This window comes from Punica granatum, chromosome 5 (genome assembly GCF_007655135.1).
Source record: "Punica granatum isolate Tunisia-2019 chromosome 5, ASM765513v2, whole genome shotgun sequence".
NCBI lineage: Eukaryota > Viridiplantae > Streptophyta > Magnoliopsida > Myrtales > Lythraceae > Punica > Punica granatum.
In genome coordinates, this window is record NC_045131.1 from 18103246 (window position 1) to 18121223 (window position 17978).

General features: G+C 35.8%; 1 protein-coding gene across 1 annotated transcript; it reads left to right on the forward strand.

Annotated features, from left to right (window-relative positions):
* The first annotated feature begins 5556 nt into the window (after positions 1 to 5556).
* Positions 5557 to 9990, forward strand: LOC116209473. The gene is made up of 5 exons (XM_031543117.1): positions 5557 to 5901; positions 6018 to 6158; positions 8807 to 8902; positions 8993 to 9082; positions 9405 to 9990. Coding segments are annotated over exons 1-5 (660 nt in total). The 5' UTR covers positions 5557 to 5900; the 3' UTR covers positions 9737 to 9990.
* The last annotated feature ends 7988 nt before the right edge of the window (positions 9991 to 17978 follow it).

The window sequence follows — 17978 nt, forward strand, 5'->3', positions numbered from 1 at the left end:
TGAATTTAGAAAAGTAATGAACAATTTTGCTATCTACCTCTAATTAATTCAAACATTTTTATTGCAATACGATGAAAATAGTGGAAGCATCATTATATATGTAATATAAACTAAAGGTAAAGTCTCTTTTTTTTTATGGAAAAAATAGTAAACTCTGGAAAAGAAAATTAGTAAAATGCATATTTTGCCCCCAATTTTATTTATAGACAAAATTAAATGTTGTATTTTTAATTGATTTGTAATGATTATGTTGTTGAACTATGAGAAAAAAAAAATATGAAAATGTAATGAATAATTAAGAGAAAGTAATGATTGTATTATTAAATTGTGGAAAAAGTAATGAATAGTTTAGAGAAAGTAATGATTGTATTATTGAATTGTGGAAAAAGTAATAAATAGTTGAGAGAATTTAATATTAAAAATTGAATTGAATGATTAAAAAATAAAAAAAAAATAAAAAAAAATAATTATATTATTAAATTGAAGATAAATCAAGTAGACTTAAAATTATATTGTAAAATCAAACAATCTAATATTTATTTAAAATAGACCACGAAACTTTGAAATTCTCTCAAAAATCTAACTAAATGTTGACATCGTTAACTTTTCCATTAGTTCCCGCCACATGTCACTATAACACTGGACGAAGGTACTTGTTTTGAGCCATGCCCTACCCAATCGGCCCATCGGAATTTGCCTCTTCTTTCGTCTTGGCGTCTTCGTATTATCGATCTTGGGTTATAAGGCACGGGAATGAACTGTAACAATAAACTTGGATATGCATCAACTCTTCATTGTGCTACTCTCGAAGTCTTCATTATGCTACTCTCGTATGCTTCAGCGACATCATATCACTCACTGGAATTTGCCTCTTCTTTGTCATTGGTTGGTTTGAGCTCCACTGACACTATGAAATTCTTTTCATATATATTGTACCATATAATCTAACGTTGATAGATATTTTTAAATTTATCCCAACGTCGATTTTTTACTTAAGATATCTCAACGTTGCTAATTTGATGTTACCATCTAACCTCAGGGGATAGTTGGTGAAACAAAAATACCAATGTTGGGATACCTCGGGCAAAAAAATGACGTTGGATAGATCTAAGAATATTTGTCAACGTTAGGTTATATGGTGCAATAAATCCATTCTTTTTTGCAACAATCTGACAAAATTCATTTCTAAACTGTGGATTTAGCTCATCGGTTTGTGACCACTTATTTGTGATCGGCTTGGGTGCTTTTTCGATGTGTACATTGATAATCGGAAGTCCACAAGCACCGATTAATCCATTTCAAGTCGTGTCGGCCCACTAACTGGTAAAATTCTCTCGGCGTGAATTTTATGTATTCACAATGACTCGAACCCGAAACTTTACTTAAGCAGAAAAAGTGTCGAATCACTTGAACCAACCTACATTGGTTGGCTTGGGTGTTTTGGTTCGAGCAAATTATTCAATTTTGACTGAAGGGTAAAGAAAAAGATACCATGTTTCCCGTTAATCTCTTTTTGTGATGCCAGACAAAGGTAATATGGATTACTAGTGAAATTACCAGGACACACCAAAAAAAGAAAAATTGTAACCTTACCAATAATTTAAAAGTGATAATCTATCCGAGTGGTAATCAAGATTGCTAGTAATTTTATTTGATAATACACCGAATGCCACATTGCAGTACAAAACCGACCTTTACCGAATCATCTATACATATATATATATATATAAAGACTAAAATGCAAGTCCAATTGAGCTTAGATTACTTTTTTGATGATCCTATAATGTTTTACTATGCCTGTAATTGGAAAATAAGTAAATGTAAAACTATTAATTAATTATGTTAGAAAAAATACTAACATTAAAGTTAGCTTTTTTTCACTTGTTATAATAATATAATAAATCTATTCATAGTATAATCTGCATAAATAATGTGGGATTAGAAAATTTCAAGATATAACATCTTTAAAAAAAATCATAATGTTTACAGATTTTTTTTATATTGATAAAAATGACATTTTTAAGCAATCAAAGACTAGGGGTGGGGTATCCATCAAACAGACAAAAGAAAGCGAAATTCGACATAAATCCAAGGTAGCTCAGGTTATGTGTGAGGGTATTTTCTCATCGAGGGATTCAAGTACATCGCCATTCCGAGAATCTACTAAGGAAAGAAGTTATGTCAAGCATAATGTTCCTAAAGATCCCAAGGTACTATCTGGGAATTAGAGATCATATTAATTAACAAAAGAGAGTCGCTTTTGATCCAAATCTTCGTCCTGCCAAGTACGAAGAAATAATTAATATAGCATAAGTACATCCATACCCTATATATATATATGTATATATATAAATAAGTTGAAAAGAGATTATAAATAATCATTTTTAAAGATTTGAGTAGAATATTACTACTTTGAAAAATCATGAAAAATCTTAATTTAAACGTACTCTAACTTAAGTATTAGGCAATTATTACCCGCGCGATGTTGCGGTGAGCATCGTGCGGGTTATAATCAGCAACACTTCTAAGATTGGATGATAAAGCATCATACGGGTTATATTTAGCAATATTTATAAGGCTTCGCGATAAACCCCGATTCAATATCGTGACATTCTAAATTTAAAAGGAGAGGGTCATTTTTTAACTTTTATCGATGAAACAATATGTGTCAGAATTTCCGTGCTACCAATTTTTTTTTCTAGTTTTAGCATTTATAGACTCTTGCCCGGAATTTGCTTCGCCAATTAGAATTAGAAAATGATATATAGTTTAAAATAAGAGGAAATTTTTTTAAGGATGTGACTTAAGAAAACAAAAGTTTGAAATAGAGTTTATAAGAAAATCTTTTGCTAAAATCTTAAATTTGAGATAAAAAAAAATTTGGTATGTTGAATGTGGCATAACTAATCCAGTTCGAACCAAGTTGGCCCTCTAAAGGGGTAAAATTCTCTTAATATGAATTTTTTTATTCACAATACACGAATCTGTGACTTTACTTAAGAGAAAAAAAATACACTAACTTATATTTGCCACCTTAACCTTATAAGTGTTCAAAAATGAAAAATTACAATAGATTGGCATAGGTGGTTCGGACCATATTCCTCTTAAATAGGATTTCGAGTTTGAAATGTAAAAAATCCATGATTTAGAGAGTTTTACTTCATTGATTCATCCAAGTCGAAATTGAATTAGCAGGACTCATAAAACTCTCAAATACTGGCTTGTTTGGTTTCAAAGTGTAATTTTAAAATCACACTTTAACTTAATTCTACCAACAACAAAACAAAATAATTCATACAAAGTCAAAGGATGGACCCCATTTATATCACTTTTTTTTCCACAACAAAACAAAATAACTCATATAAAGTCAAATGGTGAGCTCCATACATAACTATTTATATCACTCTTTTTCAAAATCGAAATCTGATTTTAAAATTTTATTTTGAAACCAAACGCAACATAAGTAGTCACACCAAAAAAAAATTTAAAAAAATAAGCGGCCTTTGGAGCTTGAATCTTGTAAATTTAGAATATCCATAACTGAAAAAGTTTATTACATAGTGAGACGATCCAGTTGAAATTGGATTAGTCGGATTCATCTAACTCCAAATTGTTAGTAGACTGAACAAATCAGGAAAGGGCGTGTTGTCAATAGGCATTGGCATGGGATCCATTTGCTCAGACGGGCCGTAACATTGCAAGCGTGAAGGGCACACTCATGCCACTTGTTGGAAAATCATGGGTTGACTTCCAACTTGGCAGCTACAACAACAGAAGCCCAAGGGATAAAGGCTTTAGCATGACAACAGCTGTCCCGTTACAACAACTCGGTTGGGCCTAGCTATTGGAACCCACCAGCAGCAACGGATTGGAGCTGGAAATTCGACCCAGTAGACAAGGCCGGAGGTAAGTGCCGCTCAGACCAATATCCGCAGGTTAAGTACGAGACCTGAAGAGGGTCTTTTAGAGTAGCAATTCCGACGACTGCTTACGAGTATAAGACCTGAAGACGGTCCTTCGAATGCATTATTCGGGAAGGATTTCAATTATACTGAGGTTGAGGCCGAATGGATTATCAACACAAGTGCTTCTACGCACACGACAGTTAATTCAAATTTTTTCATCAAATTTGAGACAATTGGCAAATCCTATCCGATCTACATTCTATGCTTCTGTTTGATTTTTGAGTTGGATAATGATCCATATCAACTTGATTTTGTGCAATGATTGCAAGTGTTGACAAATATATTATTGTGTGAGTATATATATATATATATATGGATGGATGTGAAAGTAGAAGAAAAATTTATTATTAAAAATTGATAAGTATATATAGATGTGAAAGTAGATGGTAAATTTATTATTAAAAAATAGATTATAAAAATAATTAGAAAAAACATGTGAGAGAATTTATTATTAAATTAGAGAAAAAGATGAAAAGTAATGATTGTGGTGTTGAATTAAGATGAAAATAAAATTAAGTTAAGTTGAGTAAGATTATAATTTGGAAAACAAATGAAACCTAATGGTGGTTCTATTCAAGCCATGAGAGTTGGCAAAATCAAATTGGGCTTGGATTTTTTTTCTCGAAGACGTTCTACTTGTTTTGGGATTTAATTGCAATCTTATTTCAATCGAAAAATTAATTAATGATCTAGATTGCCGTATGTCATTTTTCTTGAATTTCTGTTTTGTTTAGGACCTCTTGAGGAGGATTGGAGCGGAGGTGCTCGCCTTCGCTTGCCAAGCATGATAGTTAGAAGCCTGTGAGATTTGGCATCGATGATTTGGGCATCATTCACATCCCAAAGGGTACTGGTTTATATCTCGGTAAAGAAGTCAATAAAGCCTGTGATATCTGTTATAGAGTCCAACAAACTTGTGTTAATATTTCCTTTAGTATTGATGAAGACAAGAATGTATTTGATTTAATCCACTAGGTCCTATGGGGCTCACAATTTTCGTACGATACTGTGAAAAGTTTCAAGGCCAACAAAAGGTCCAATTGAGCAAGGTGGGCTAAAAACGTCGGCATGGATGGAAAATTAACATCGTGTTATGCCATGAAAAAATTTCAAAATATTATGCAATTTCGTGAAATTAATACGATATGTGTTATATGGTGAAAATTTTCAAAATATCGTGTTGTACGGTGAAATTAACTCTAATTAAAAAGAAATTAATTATTCAAAAATTGTGGTTTCAATTTCTAATCACTTTAAAATCATTATGAAAATTTAGAAAATTTTGACAAAGTAAACAAGTAAGGAAGAAGCGAGATGGCAAAAGAAAAGGACAAAAAGAAGGAAGGCGGCCACAACCCCAAGAGACCGTTGCAGGTCCGTTGCGTTTGGGAAACAAATCTTCGCCGAACGGAAAAATGCATTAACTGCGCTTTCATGGGCCCCACTCATGCGATGTAGCCAAACAAAACATAACACCACGCCCAATTTGACTTTCCGTGTTTCCCTGTCTGTTTAATGTTTTCCTTTTCTATTTTGTTTGTTTTTATTATTTAATGTTTCTTTGTCCGTTCTTCCAAATTCAGAGTCAGCGAGATCCTTTGTTCCCATGTTTTTCATTTCTTCCCCAACTTTATACTCAATAAAAAAACGTTTCTATAACATAACGAAAGGCACGAAAGTTCTCAGCTTTTGACCGATTGATTGATGATTGATTCTCAGATACCAAACCAAACGCTTGCCCTCTGCATCAACTCTTCTCCGCATCATCTGTCTCTGCCTTTGCTTCCAAGCTGAACATATTCGAAAACCCCATAATCATTCCATCTCCGTCTGGCAACAAAAAGAAGTAAGAACTGGGGTTTGCTTGCGCTGCAGTCTCCTCTCGTTTCTTAGCCTTCCATCCATCCAGCCAGCTTGCAATTGAAAGGAGAAAGAAGTGAGTTTTCATCTGGGTTTCTTTTGTTTTCTCCAACGACTTTGCTTTTCTCTGGAATTGGTAACCTGGGGTTGGGGTTTGACTCTGATCGATGCTGTTGTTTGTCGGTTTGGCAGTGTACCCGAGAGTGAAGGTGAGAGAAGAAACGAGAGATGATCACGACAGTGGACGACAGGTTCCTCGGAAGAGTCCGAGGAGTCCTCCTCTGGGCTTGAAAGCCCTCGACTTTTTATCTATTCACGATTATCAATCTCCAGGTAACATCTCTTGTAGTTCTATTCAGCTCATTCAGCGGCCTCTTTCTTTTTTTTCCCCTTTTCTTGGGCAGTTGACCAAAGAAGAAACAAAATCCAGTGATAAGAGCATCACGTTTTGCTTTGTCCTCTTCTTGTTTTAGCTGTTTGTGGCTTTGTCAAGATAATTCAAGTTGTATATGGGCAGAAAGCTAATGTGATGCCCACCAAATTCTACTTCTTTCTGGTCCGTTTGCTTGATTCTGTCTGTCCCACTCACGTCTAGTTTTCACCAGTTTTGCTTCTTTTTTTTTTAGTGATACATATTTACGAGACATCGACTAGTTAACAAACTCCAAAACATTGACTAGGCTCCCTTCTATTTCTGTTGTAGGACATAAATGACTTAATAGAAGTAACAAGATGATGTCGTTTTTCAGATTGTATTAGAGCTGAATCTTTTATTTGACCGAATGGGTTGACCAAGAGGCGGGTCTACTGTAAACACCGGATAACATGGGTAACAGGAAAATGCCTCCAGTGAGACGAAAGAAGTCTTAGAATTAAGATTCATTCTATAATACCATCATCAGTTATAACCTCTCTGTTCGATGCCATAAGAGTAACAAAAATATGATTGTTCTGTTGTTTCTTGTGTTAATAATCTGACAATGTGACTTCAAGGTTGTGTGGAAATTGTGGAGTCCATATGAACCGAGACTTAAGATAGCAGGAAGTAAGAGACCTTAAATAAGTGAAAAGAACAGTTGCATATGGACCTAAACCGGAAGACAAATAGAAAATAACTAAAAGGTAGAAATCCTCCGTCCATAATTATTCTGTAATTGGAATTCTTGAAAAGAACATAACTAAAAGGAAGTAAGAGACCTTAAATTAGTGAAAAGAACAGTTGCATAAGGACCTAAACCGGAAGACAAATAGAAAATAACTAAAAGGTAGAAATCCTCCGCGCATAACTAAAAGGTATGAATTCTGAATGATTGCTTCTGCTTCTGGCACCAGACACGTGCTTGCGTTCTGAACATAGTGATTTGTTGTTTGCCGTTATATTGGAATTCTTGAATGACTGCTGTTGCTTCTTGCAGTAGAAATCTCCTTGGGTTCTGAACATAGTGATTTGTTGTTCGCCAAAACATTGTCGCTAGTGCTGTCCTTGTCTTTGGCTTCTTGATCTTCATTTCAGTTAGTCAAGTTCTATATGGAATAACACTAAATGATCCATTCTGCTTCTTACTTGACTGAATTTGGATGCTAGTACTTTGTTGGTGCAGTATCTCAATATTAAGGCCTCCCTTTATATGTTTTGCTTGTTCACAAAATGAATTAAACTACCTACCTATTAAGGATAAGAATGATTTCAATAAATGCAGAAATCACCAAAACCGTGGCTGCTTTCCACTACTAAGTAAATTTTTGCTAGATACTACCATGCTCTTAATTATTCAGTGAAAATGCCTGTAACATATTGCAACTAACTAATCATAGAGAAAAGTGAAGAGATGCTATAGCAAAAATGTATTAATTTCAAAGAGTTCTTATGTGAGATTTAGTACAGGGGATTAGGAAGCAAATAAATGGAAGTGGCACCTAACAGTTCAATTTTATTTAAGGATTCCCTTCCACCCTCAGTTCCAATTCATCGCACCAACAAGCTATTATCCCAAGTTTGATGTGGAAGGATAAGAATATAGCAAGTGCAACTGAAAAGTAAAATTTATAGCACAATTGCCTTCCACTCTCTTTCCTTTGTTTTTCACCGTACTTAGCCTTTGAGCTATGGAAAACCATAATGCTTATCCAAGGGAGGCCAGGGTAAAATGCAAATGAAAAAAGGAAAACTTTGAGACTTGTCAAACGGGAAATTTGATTGACTGTTTCTGCATTCTGTTAAATTATGTAGTACGGCCCTTTTCAGTTAAATTGTTTTAGCGTACAGATGGATGGATCAAAAGTAGAGTAAATACAACTGGGGAACACATCTTATTAACAGATTTGAAGCAGATTTATATGGAAAGAGTTCCTCTTCTCATTCGATGTTGTAATGAGATGACCTCGAAAAATGGGCTCTCTAAGGATACTTAGATGATAAAGAGCTTAGAATGAAGCTAAAAATTGAGAAGAAGATAGAATTATTTATAAATGCTAAAAACTTCAGATTGACTTCTGAAGAATCACTATTCGCCAAATGATTATTTTATTTCATAATACCATGAGGCCTCTAACGTAATTCATTCTAGAGTTTTAAATAATTGATACTTGCAATACCTACATGACCAAAAATTTTAAATGTATGAACTTATTGGATCTAAAATTTGAAATTTCTAATTCCATTTTCTCAAGTCGGTGCTCTAGAAGTTATTCTGGCATCATCATTCTTTGTTTTCTTTTTCACCTTTTCTTTTATTCTAGGGCAGTTGAATGATAACATGCCCTATAGTTGTCCCAATAGTTAATTGGACATGAATTTCTGCCTTTGAAGGTCGATTGAGCTATGTCTTGTTTCCCTCTCAGATGAATCATTCTAGATTTTAGATATGTTTGCATTGGCTCTAGTGGTCATGTTTTATTGGAAATGCTGCAGTTGTATTTATGGTGCTTTTCCAACTCCAATGATTTTAGATGCCATGCCTTATGGATGAATTTACTCGCAGAGCAGCAGCATCGAGTTGTTTTTGCAGAATGCATTGCAAGGATTCCAAATAGTTCTGCATCAAATGCAGCCACAAGAACCAACTCCATGATCGAAGGTCGGGTGAAGAACACGAGTCCCATCTGACTTGGAAATTCTGAGTAGTTTTGAGTTTAAATCTAAGACTGGAATTAATTGAAAATTTCAGGGAAGAAGGATACGAGCTCTAATGAGGATAATAAAGCACAAATCAGGGCGAGTTCTATCCCCCGTCCACGAGCTGTCTTGTCTAGTCCTGGTAACATTTCTTTCTTTTTTCCCCCGCTTCTTGTTGATGCGGGACTCCTTCCAGTTACAATCAAGCCCATTAAATCATCTTATAAATAATAGATCTAGATAAATTTGGGAAATCTTGGTAAGGCTTATGTGGGTGTCCAAACCGTGTTATTGAAAGTCAGGATAACATACGTAGACCCATGTCATCAGACCTCGTTCATACTTCTTTAACTGCTTGGTTAGGCTGTGGAATTTTTGTTGTTACTCTTTCGCCTTTCACTATTCCACGTCTACCCTTTTCGGGAATCACAATATGCTTGGGCATTTGATTACATTATGTGCAGATAATGATGCGATGATTGGAAAGAAGAACAGAAAAGCAACAGAACACTCATCGGCCCCGAGGAATCACAATAAGCTTCACAACAAGAATGCCCACTTGCAGTTGGCAGTCCCAATTGAGAACATAAACACTGACGCCTCATTGAAGTGTACAGTCCCAATTGAAACAGTCAATGTCAATAGCTCGACAGGCACAAGAAAGCCAAAGGGGCCTGCTGCTAACAATAACAGTAAGCATGCTACGCCTAGAGTGAAGAAAGAGTCGGCTTCTACTAACAAGATCAACGGGCAGACGTGTCTTAGAGCAGGGAATCCGAACATTGCTAGGTTTTAAGTCTTGGTATGAACCGTCTTCACTGGAGAATACAAACTAATACGGTATCATCTCTAAAATGAATCAAATCAAAAGCAAGTGTTTGTTCTGCAAACATTAATATGTACAACAAGCTTATAGAAGCTACGCCTTGAACTCACAATTATACTGGTGCTGAATTTCGGTACTCCAAAATTCTACAACAATTCTTTTTTCAATTTTCGTTTTAGCTTTAAAATGTATAAGTTTTTAAAATAATTAATTACTCTCCCAAATATGAATTTTTTTCAATGCTTAGTGATTAATTACTCTCACGATCATGAGTCTTCTCCAATTACATAACTTACACCTAAGGCCTTACCTAAGAATAATAAGTGCCAACTCACCAAAAATCAACCCACATTGATTAAAAAAAGGCTATTTTAATTTGTCACCAAATTAAATAGCCTCTTTTAGTTTGTGAAGTTAGAAATTTTCTTATTTTTACAATGAAACGCAATGTTAAATTAACATATTGACTAGACTAATTCTCGCTTTGGTATTAATGAAAAAATTAAAGCGGATCAGTGACAACATGATGTCATCAAAATCGATTTTGTACTGCCTTGAGATAATAAATACTTCCTTTTCATTTATAAAAAATATTATATATCCATTATTCTTAATAATGATTAATTAGACAATTAGTTTAGTACTTCAGCACATATTTTTCACAACAAGAAATAAAATGTACATAAATTATTTTTTTTTCTTCTTCCAAATTTATTTATTAAAATTTATGTTTCAAAAATAATGAAAATAAGGGACCAGCAACAAAGGGCGGGCCCGTTTCGCTAGTCTATACTTATATCTAATGCTATTATTTAAGGAAAATTTGATTTTGAAACCGCCATATAATTTTCGTAAGTTTTAAAAAATATTGTAAATTGGATATTTCTTATCCTATAAATCCGACCATTAAAAGAGTTGATAAAAATCTCCAGCTACCTTCCATGATTTCCACAAATATCAGCAACTCTAAACATCAAACACAGCCAACTCTTTCCACTGCCCAAATCCAAAACTGCTCCAAATTTTCAAAAGAAAAAAAAAATGTCCCCGATTAACCATTAGATTTTGGTCTAACATTCGGTTTGCAAAATTGTCATTTGTCGATAGGCGTTTTTTAGGCGCTCTAAAGACTTAGGAATGTTATATTAGTCCGTGGACTTGGGACTTGTTAGGAGTCGTTACTATACTGTTTTATAGTTGATCAGTAAGCTCTCTAAGTCTCTAATTGAGTCAAGATATAACTATCCTTTTGTTTTCAAAGTCGTGATTTAAGATTTTAACTTTAACTTTAACTCAAAACACTAAACAACAAAACACACATTTCAAAAGTCAAATTGGTGGGCCCCATATATTATTAAAATACAATCCCATTATAATTAATTATCTATACCTTCCATTCATTTCATATTTCAAAAGTCAAACTGGTGGGCCCCATATAGTTTTGTCTTCTTCTACAATCACAATCACAATCACAAATTCGTGACTTTAACTCCGAAAACAAACGCATAGGTGCGTTTGGTTTCATAGTAGAATTTTAAAATCAGATTTTGATTTTGATTTTGAGTGCTATAAATGCGGCCCACCCTTTGACTTTGTATGCGTTATGTTGTTTTGTTGTGAAAAAAAGTGGTATAAATGGGGCCCACTCTTTGACTTTGTATGAGTTATTTTGTTTTGTAGTGGGTAAAATTAAGTTAGAATTGTGATTCTAAAATTGCATCTTGAAACCAAACAGGCCCTAACCACCTAGGGACTTTCATTTTTGACTCGGTCTTGAACCAAAAATCTAGATTCGAGAGTTTTATTACAAATACTAACGCCTGCAAGTGATGGCATTGCTAGAATCGGTACCCTCATGAGTTTCACTACCTAACACTTGTTTTAATTTTTGTCCAATTGTTTTATCCTAAGAGTTTAGGTCTTATTCGGGTATATGTATACGAATATACAAGTGTAAAATTACAATGACATCATATGTACACTACACGTGTGCCATACACCCATTACATACATGCATCCCCTACATACATGCATGCACATCTCATACATCTATCCATTCAATACATTTGGGCCAAATTGGGCCTCACATCATTCAATGGGCCGAGTAGCCTACAAATTGGGCCTAGGGCCCGAAGACAATAATAATGGGTCTAAGACCCCTATCCTAGGAAAATATAGACTCAATTTCCTAGGTCTACATATTCCCGATCTTTTTACAATTTTTCCAATTTATTAGGGCCAGATTTACATAATTATCCAATTAATTCCCCGGAAAATCTAAAATTGGTCCTAAGACTATTAAGGTTAAAATAACCTTTAATTTAGATCCTAGGACTCTTTTAGAGTGGATGGATTCTCCCCAAAAACGGTGAATCAGTGTTGCATTGAAGTGATTAACTAATTTTTATACAAACTGGTTCAAGTAGTTTTGCGTTTATTCTCCTTAAGTAAAGTCATGGATTCGAGTATTGTAAATGGAGGAAATTTATATTGTGAGAGCTTTACCCCTTAGTAGGTTGCCCCTGTTCTACTGGATTAATCGGAATCCATTGGGTTTTTGGATGCGAGGGCGCACACCGAAAAAAAAAACCAATTTTCACACAAATTTGACACTCAAATCAATTAATTTCGGTTTTTAACCAAATGAGGACCTAATCAAGATTAATCCCCAACTCTACAGAGTCCTAACCTTCAAGGTCATGAAGGCCTTATTCCATTAAGCCAAAGACTCTTATTCTAAGTGGGTGAGTAACTCCCAATTCCATGATTTAAGTGTCCGTGCGTACGTAATTAATCAAGTTGGACTCTAATTGATCAAATAAACACATGTATTAACACTGAATCCACAAAATTAAACTCGGTCATACACACACAAATTCACGGATTTCATTTTTTTAATGCCATGTGAAGTGAATTAAACCCATCTGACCCATAATTGCAAATGGCCGAGACCAAATCAAGCCTAATTAAGCAATTTTAATCCAAATTCCCTAAGTGGCCGAGACCTAGCACATCCATTTCATTCAATTTTGGTCAATTGACATCCAAATACTCTCTGCCACCACATTAAACCTTTAGACCCCAGAGCTATCAAGAAGAATTAATTAATTCCAATTAAGCACCTCATCAATTCGATTTCTGAGAGATCCGAGAGGAATTAAGCCTAATCGAACTATTTCCTAACAAATCTAACCCTAATGAGGCACATATAAGCATAATCTACCACTTGGCCCTAATATTTAACAAGGATAAATTTCACCGTATACCAATATATTTTAAAAATTTTCACCGCATAACACATATTGTATTAATTTTATCATATTTCACGATATTTTGAAATTTTTCTTGCCGTACTATGGCATCAATTTTTCTGCCAATTACTTAACTGAAAACTAAGTTGACCGATAGGACTTTTGTCGAAATGAACTAGTTCGGTATGATATAATCACACCTCAGTCGCTAAACTTAGCAGATAATTTCATTTTTACCCATTTTGAAGATATTTGGCACATTTTAGCGAAAAAATTTACTGAAAAATATTTTCATGATCGGGAAGTGATTATTTATAGAAACTGTCCCGAAATGAATATTTTTCACAACATGAGAATATCGATTTCTCTATCATGAACCCCTCTTCTATTGGATAAAATGTTGTAATCAAAGGATTCAAGATTTTTATCGGTCATAAAGATTAAGGTGTTGTTTTTACTGAAAATTACTGGTGATAGGGTTTTAAAATCAAAACCACTAGAAATCGCACGCTGTTTAAGAAATCATTTTTCCATGTAAAATCCCAAGGGGAAACATTACCAACCACACCATATTTTCTCAAAAATGATACCAAAGATAAAGAATTACTTAAGGATAGCACTTGAGGACTTATTCGATGTGTCTTGAATACCATCTTCTAGCGCTGTCCCTCTTCAAGTCTTTGTGGTGGAATTTGCTCCTTGACTGATAATGTACCTGAGGGTTTCCTTTCACTCCTTGATCGAACCTAGGCCAAAATAAGGTACTTACAATTGGCCCTTTTCGAGTCAACGTCCGTAGGAAGATGGGTTGAAGACAAAAAAGACTAGTTTGAAGGCCCGACTTGGTCTTCTGTTTTGCACTACTTTTGAAGTTTTCCCTTGTCTTGCTCACGATTATTCTGGCTCCCTGTATTCCTTTTGTCTTGTCATAGAGGTATCATTTCTTCAGAGGATTCTTTTGAAAAGATGTCAAGTGTGAAACGATAGGATTTCAGAAAGTGGGAAAACGGGGTTACCGGCGAAACGATTATGAAAATGTTTTTTGAAAGAGTGGTTCACGTGCGAAATAATTTTGAAAATGTTCTTTAAGAATTAGTCACGCGCGAAACGATTTTTGGAAAAACTTATTTGAAAAGTTGGTCATGTGCAAAACAGTTGAGAAATGCTTTTGAAAGACAAATCATGTACGAACGATCGTGAAATATTTTTGAAAGGCTTGGTCACATGTAAAAGGATTTTTTGAAAAATTTGTCACATGCGAAATGGTTGGATCACATCGATACGATTGGGAAATGTTTTTGAAAGACTTGGTCACGTGCAAAATGATTTTAGAACAGTTGTTGAAATGATTTTTAAAAATAGGAAAATTGGGTCACGTGCTAAACGATTTTCAAATGATTTTTGAAAAACTTGATCATGTGCGAATCGATTTTGAAAAAGTTTGTTGAAGATCTTGGTCTCGTATGGAACGATCTTGAAATGATTTTTCACAAAATTTGTTTGAAAAATTAGTCACATATGAACAATTTTTGAAATATTTTTGTATGACTGGTCACGTGCAAAATGATTTTTTGAAATGTTTCTGAAAAAATGGTCACGGGTGAAATGATTTTGAAAAGTTGGATCACATGCGAAACAATTTTTAAAAACTTGGTTCATGTACGAAATTGATTTTGGAAATAGAAAAACTTAGGTCACGTGCGAAACGGTTTTGAAGGAGTTTTTGAGAGTTTTGGTCAAGTACGAAAACGATTTTGGAAAATCTCTTTGCAAGTTTGATCACATACAAAAACGGTTTTGAAGTGATTTGGAAAAACTTGGTTACGAGATATTATTTGGTGATCCTACCTCACCATGTGGCATGAGGAAAAACCAATTAAATTACAATAAACTAAATAATAAGTATTAATCACTTGATTAATTGTGGTAAGTCTTATCAATTGAAACCATCTTATTGGTTCTTCCCCACCACATCATTATGAGATAGGATCATTTAAAATTTTCTCTTTGGTTATGTGCAAAACGATTTTGGAAATCTAGTCACGTACGAAACGATTTTGGCAAAGTTTTTGGGAATTTGGTCACATACAAAAATGATTTTGGAAACATAGGCTTATTTTTTTAAAAAAAATTGGTTTTGGAAATTGGAGGGCTTGGGTCACATGAAAAACAGTTTTGGAAACTGGATTTTTGGGAATTTTGATTATGTACGAAAACGATTTTGATCATGTACTTTCAAAAACTTCTAAAGAAAAGGTTTCAAAACGTTCTCTAATTTAGCATCCCGTTAGCTTCTGTCCATCATCCTCCGTGAATTGCTTACGTGGTTGTTAATTTTGGTCCAGCCGACCATTATCTTCCATGTGTATTAAATTAAACCGAGTTGTGGGCCTATTTCCCTTTTCCCTCCAAAACCTCTTTCCTCTTCCTATGTTCATACTGATCTCTCCCAAACCAAACACACACATGATCTGAAAGTAAGAGGTTTCAAAGGAGAGAAAATTGAAGGTTTGGTCGTTAGATGTTCTAGAGTTCGATCGATCAACAAACTCGCGGGTGAGATCGTAGCTTGAGAGGACTCTGTAAACTCACAGGTGGTTGTTTGAGGACAGTTTAGTAGTTTGAAAAGAGTTTAGTCAGTTCATTTGCTGCTTTGTGGTCCCATTTGGGGTTCTAGGGGTGCATTGTGGCCCCTGGTTGTCAAAATCTCAGCTCTAAATTGGTCCCAATTGCTGAAATTGAACAGAAATGTTAGTTATAGTAAGATAATTGCACATGCATGCGCAACATGCGGGTCATGTGACTATCTAAGACATTAAAGAGGTTTTCGTTTTACTCTCAACATTTCTTATGTAAGCCAAAATACATACATAATACCAAAAGATGGTGTTGTAGAGTAGTGCACATCCTTGCTTCATAACAAGAGGCTCTATGATCAATACTTGGTAAGACTGCCTGTGTCATTTTATTAATTATTAGGATTTTTATTTTATTATACTGGGCTCATATGCTTCTTTTTTTAAACCAAAAAACACATACATTACACATCATTTTTCCATTGATGATATGACTGTTATATTTCATAATTGTGCGCACCCGAATTTAATCTCGTCGGGGCACGCATGCGCGCGCCTAAGCAAACGTGGCTTGGGAGTGTTCACCTTCCCGGGGACGCGCAACGGACGCACGTGAGAAGGAGTCGCCACTTGCCATTTTACGACTCGCAGGTCGAGGGCCGGCAAGTTACCCGGGTCTAGGGGTACGGGGTACACCTAAATGCTAAGGCAATGGTCGTACGGAACCGGAAATTCCGAATTCGGGGGTTCTATTACATGGGGGCCTATATCCCGCACGCCCTTTCGGTACTCTAGTTTGCTAGGCTTGCCGTTTTATTTTATTTACCGCGTGATTTAGGGTTGCACTTGACTCGCCCGTTTTGACACCGTAAAGCCGGTGAATCAATCGAGTTGGGCCAAGGAACCGAAAGATGAGTAAACTTGTGCATCGAGGAATCGGTTCACTATCTTATCGTTACAGTTCATCGAACCGTGATGGTCGATTCCCTGCGCGAACCGAGACTGCGAGTATTCGAGCTTACTCATCTCTTGGTGACAATAGACCAACTTGACCGGTTCGACACTCGGACCTCTCGCTCGCCGATTGGGGATCCTTACAAGTGAATGAATAAATATACGAATAAAATCCTCGCGATGTTCTCTCGAATAATTACAAAGTGTAACTGAATAAGTAAATGGATCCCGATCGGTTTGCATTGGGCCAATATTCCGCTCCGGCTCACCGTGTGTTTTGAATGACCGATAAATAAATTAAGGCAACGCGGGCTCAAAGAGCCGAGGGTCGGGTCCGATCGATCCGATGGTTTGCAGGAGACTCGGTTGATTCCCACTGTAACCGTTGGGCCGATTGAGCTCCCGGGTGATATCTAGATTCGTTTCACACGCCCGATCCAAATTGCCTTCCACATAGGCCGCATTTGGAGTGTAACGATGAATCGAGGCTAGATCCCATTCCGCACTCGGGTTGCACGCGCTCGGTGAATTAGGAGGCGTTGGACCTCGTGTTCGGTGGTTTGGAGCATTGAACCCCGTGTAACACGTAACCTATGGGCTCGGGCCCGAATCGCGACAAAATCAGCAAAAGCAAGAATAAAACAGAAGAAAACTGATAAAACTGATGAAATACAGACAACAACTGATAAGTGTCGGTGAATACAGACAAATTGTGTATTGGGCCGAATGTACGTAATTTAATCAGTTATTGACCGGGGTTGATTAGCAAACAATGTATCTAACCTAGGCAAACATAGATGGTGTGTTAGAATAGGGTTCTAAGCCAATTACATGTGTATGTTTGTTTTAAGACTCTTATTCAATAAGGTGACACTGCGATTTCACCGAATTAGCCAAACTCGTGTTTTGACTCTAGATTGGAATCTATCATTCCGCCTATCCATTATCTAGCGTTCGATTAGGCCAAATGTATGATTAATCCGGTTCTTAGTATTTTGTAACTGAAATAAAATAACCCCTACCGAATCTACAATAGGAAGAAAGAAACACCGAAAACGAACGAAATGGGCCGCGCGAAAGAAACTCGTATCCGAACGGGTTGTCCTTTCTCGTTCATAGCTCTAGGTGTTTCCAACTCCCTAAGCCTAGGGTATCGGTGAATCACGGAATAGCGATCATGCCCTTAGAAGATAAAATTGTGAGGTTCGGAAATAAATTGGAGATCGCGTCACACGAAGGAGTCTAAGAAGGACTCACGTGCTCCGACTCGGGCCGCCTCAAATTGGGACCGGACTCGAGTCATAGCACGTGAGTACTCGTTGGACATCAATTCTATTCGTGTTACGCGTCTCGGTATTTTGAAATTATGGATTTTTGGTGGAAAAGGGCATCCTCGCCGTTTCGTAAATCATCGATGTGTTTATGAATTTA

Bases quoted from the DNA above. Each gene is read 5' to 3' on its own strand.
- LOC116209473 (XM_031543117.1), top strand. The intron at 6,159-8,806 runs GTAACATCTCTT...ATTTACTCGCAG, and splicing joins TCACGATTATCAATCTCCAG to AGCAGCAGCATCGAGTTGTT. The intron at 8,903-8,992 runs GTCGGGTGAAGA...TGAAAATTTCAG, and splicing joins AACCAACTCCATGATCGAAG to GGAAGAAGGATACGAGCTCT.